The sequence below is a fragment of the Bombus impatiens genome, unplaced genomic scaffold (assembly GCF_000188095.3).
Source record: "Bombus impatiens unplaced genomic scaffold, BIMP_2.2 scf_1057, whole genome shotgun sequence".
NCBI classification, from domain to species: Eukaryota; Metazoa; Arthropoda; class Insecta; order Hymenoptera; family Apidae; genus Bombus; species Bombus impatiens.
In genome coordinates, this window is record NT_177476.1 from 4,585 (window position 1) to 8,808 (window position 4,224).

Here is a 4,224-nt window from a genome sequence, read left to right on the forward strand (position 1 = left end):
CTAATAACAACTCAGCGAATAAATTTATGCATATTCTTATTGACCATTTTTCAAGGGCCGTTTTTGTGTCCACATCAAAAACACAACGCTCAGACGATATCACAAAACTTATAGATTCGACGGGAGAAACCGATTCTATAAGAATGATCCTCGCAGACAGATATCCAGTTCTGACATCCAAAGAAATCCAAGAATACGCAAGAAAAAAGAACATCAAACTAATTTTCACTTCGACAGACTGTCCATCCTCGAACGGATTAAACGAAAGGGTAAACCAAACACTAGTAAACAGAATCAGATGCGAAATTAATTCAAACAAAAAAAAGAAAAACTGGACAAAAATCGCAAAAGAAAGTGTAGAAGAATACAATAAGAGCAGACACAGTGTCACAGGATTTGCTGCCAATTACTTACTGTACGGGAAAAGAATTGAGATCGCTCCTAAAGGAATAATTGAAAATAAGATAGACTTAGAAAGAGACAGAGAAGAAGCATTTAAAAACTCAATGAGAAACTTCGAAATTAACAAACAGAAATACGATAAAAAAAGAAGAGAGCATGAGTTTAAAATTGGCAATATGGTATTCACTCACAATGGCAACAAATTAAATAGAAATAAATTGGAGGAAATCCGGAAAGGGCCTTTCAAAATTCTGAGAAGAATCTCAAATACTATGTACGAAGTGGATAACGATAATCGTAGACCTGGAGGAAATTTCTTTCATGCGAGTAAACTAATTCCTTATGAAAAGGACAATTAGCGATGCAATTGTCAACACGAGGAGGGGAGGTGTAAACTCTCTAAGAGTTCAAATGCGGATAAACAAGGGGACTTACTCTGTTTTACGGACAGCACGACTTTTTTTGTTTCGCGGACAGAGCGGCTTTCTTTGTTTTACGGAGAGCCATTTTGAGAGACACGCATTTCCCAAACGGACGGACAGAGATCAACATCGAAGATAGACAAGATCACAGAAGAAAGAGTAATTATTTAAAACATTGAAGATTGACGGAGAAAGATCGGTAGCTCAGGACGTTGAAAATCGAATCTCGATTTTCAGGTAGACATTGCACAGAACGTGCTATTTATTGTTTACTCATATTAATTGGTTGTTGTTTATTTAATTATTACTGTTATTAATTGTTGTTAATTATTAATTGTTGTTTACTCCTGTATTTCATTTAAGTATTTTCACAAAAAACTCGATTTTCAGAATCGATCCCTCAATTATCCTAGAATTGAACTTTATATATATATATATATGTGTGTAAATTTAGTATGTCGGAGATGAAAGGAAAACCGGAGCCTTCCCTTTGCAATTTTGGGAAAGTTTTCTAATGCTTTAGCCTAGATTTTATCATAGCTGTAATTAAGCAATTGTTGTCATTTGTAATTGTTAGATATGTGTAATAGCGAAAGTGGGTTCGAGGTGACAACTGGTCGCCGAACGTAGCCACGGTCACAGGATAAACGTTTTGCCTGACGAAGGTGTGGATCGGGTGTATTGTTCTCCCTAGAAATCACATAGAATTGTACTTTGGAGATGTCGATATAATGGGACACACGTTGTATTAGGAATCAAACTCCAGACAGAAACTGCCTAGCAACGGCGTTTGGATTTTTCTCGATGCTTCCAAAGAGTATACAACAAACTTTTGGCAGAAACTGCCTAGCAACGGCGATTAGAACCTTCTCGATGCCTCCAGCGAGCATATAACAAACAAATGCAGTCGTACTGCGAAAAAGATTTTCATCAGATATTCATTCGAGTGATCGCCTTGGAAAGTGATACATTGATCAATTTACCGAGTGTCTCACCAATCGTATTTTTGTGTGTTTAAAATTATTCTATGCATAATAAAGAGTTATCCCATTGACCGTGGATTCGTTTGAACCCAGGAACATTGTTAATAGCGTTAATTAAATTCATCATTCGTTAAATTTATTATTCGTAAAACATATTATTCGTTACTCTTATTATTCGTTAAACTTATTATTCTTTAATCTAAATATTAGTTAAATAATAATAAGCTTGTTATAAATATATAAATTTGTTTAAACATATTTTGAATGAGAATAAACCACATTTCACTACACAGAAAATTATTCTACAGAATGTGTTATTCTACGGAAGTGCATCCTTCTCTAACCACCAACATGGAAATTGACCAATTAACAGCAACGTCAATTTCCCTCACTTTCCGAACGAAGGCTTTTCTTGACGAATCCGACGATCTCGTGTCCTTAGACACACCCCATATATTGTTATTCTCACCCCATTGTAGACCCCATTGTTACCCCGTTGACCGCGGATTCGTTATTGAACCTAGGATCTTTGTCATTAGCATCTCGAGTATCTAATTACCACGATTGTCAAATTCTGTAATAATCATATTTGCACTAGTCAATATCTTCTCTATTGCATAACAACGATGTGTAATCCAAACGAAGATTCGTTTCACGCCCCTAACCCTAATCATAATGTGAACCCGACATATATATGTAAATGTGATTTTTTAATAACGATTAACAACATAATAACAGAGAAATTTGCTTAATTGCTATTTGTGCTTAGTTACGTTCTAAATTATTTAATAATTTATTATTAAAATAAATATTGACTAAAAAGCAATTATTAAAGAATATAATTTACGAACTTTGCTAATATCATCACTAGTAAAAACTAATGCTTTATCTTATTAATAGCTTTTCCTAATTTAATTTTTGATTACAAGGAAGACAGTTATAGTACGTTTTAAATTATGTCACAGTTGAAAAATATATTCCAAATATGTCTTATGATCAATACAAAATCTGTTAAAGAGTATTAATTTTAAGTTATTACATTACACAAGATATCGTAAACATTGTTTTTGCTATCTCTCATTGTTTCGATATTTACAAATCTTCGATCCATAATTTCTAATTTAACGTTATGATCCATTAAGATTTAAAGTCACTTACCCTATTCCATTCTCGCGGCCCAAATTTTCTACGTTTTGCAAGTGCAGCGTGATAATAACAAAGTGCGAATTTAAATTCGGTTTCTTCGCTGCAGGACTCCAAAGTTTCCTGGGCAAAGTTATCCAACGCTTTGTGGATATTTGCTTGAATTCCAGATGGTGGTTCGTTCGTGATCTTTATGACCGATTCTAGTATACCCTGTGTAAATTTAACGAACCTTACATTAAGTAATTGGTATTTCTTATCGATATTATTTACTTATGGACTAAAGTATCACTTATATAGTAAATTAGGGACTATAATAGGTACCTCAAAATTTTCTTAGATTTTTTTAAAGCAAAAAGATAGTAGGAAATTAGACCAGTTACTGAAACACCTGTAATGCCGACCGCGTTAATGAAAAACCATATTACCGGCGGAGGGTTAAAGAATATAATTAGCACATGCTAGCTTAATTAAAAGTGCATATTTTCTTTTGCTTTTTCAAATTATATAATTGTTTCTTACCTGAGGTATTATTGATTCAGGAGGATCAGGATTGGGTTCCGCACTAATGAACAATTGACAATCATCATGTGGATTCTTCGAGCATTCTTCCATCTTTTTTTCTAATGTAGACAATCACTTCCTCAGCGATCTTCGTTCGCTGAAAATTCTATGGCTTCTTCCGTTATGGGTTCTTGACCTTGACCTTGACCCAGTGACACATTATGGAAATTTCTTCCTCCAAAAGTGAAACTCAATTACATTCCCAACTTTTCGACGTCCTGAAATTTTATCGTTGCCGTTATTGTAAATACATATTCGATGTGATTGCGCTGATTTTCGTAACATGTTTTTGTATAATTCATTAAGTATCGATAATTCTTAATTTTAATTGTCCTCGATCCAGGTTATAAACTGGTAAACGAAAGATATGTCATCGAAAGCAACAGAGTATAGGAAATGAGAAGAGTAAGAAGGTATTACAATTATATTGCATTAAAGAAAAATTATTAAATGTTACGCAGTTTGGTTTATAGCTTATTGATTGTTCAGGGTATGCAAGAATTATATCTCATCCCTTTGATGGATGATCCTGCACCTTCAGATCGGTGGAGATTTATTAAAGAAAGATACCGTATAATAGAATTTCAGAGCTAAATTTTTTGTATTGCACTGCTTAATGCTCGTTACGGGGAATAAATTTCTGTAAAGAACCACGGGACGCAAATGAACCGTTCTTTTGGAAAATGATCTTAAAATTCCATTAGATCTTA

General features: G+C 33.9%; 1 protein-coding gene across 1 annotated transcript; it reads right to left on the minus strand.

Moving 5' to 3' along the window:
- Positions 1-2,683: 2,683 nt before the first annotated feature.
- On the minus strand, positions 2,684-3,787 carry LOC117152298 (dynein heavy chain 9, axonemal-like). Its single transcript, XM_033323512.1, has 2 exons — positions 3,473-3,787; positions 2,684-3,163 (listed from the first exon to the last, which is right to left on the minus strand). The coding sequence occupies exons 1-2, from the start codon at positions 3,563-3,565 to the stop codon at positions 2,945-2,947; spliced, it is 312 nt and encodes a 103-aa protein (XP_033179403.1). The 5' UTR covers positions 3,566-3,787; the 3' UTR covers positions 2,684-2,944.
- Between the last annotated feature and the right edge of the window lie 437 nt (positions 3,788-4,224).

Bases quoted from the DNA above. Each gene is read 5' to 3' on its own strand.
- LOC117152298 (XM_033323512.1), bottom strand. From the start codon at position 3,565: ATGGAAGAATGCTCGAAGAATCCACATGATGATTGTCAATTGTTCATT. The intron at 3,164-3,472 runs GTAAGAAACAAT...AAATTTACACAG, and splicing joins CTGAATCAATAATACCTCAG to GGTATACTAGAATCGGTCAT.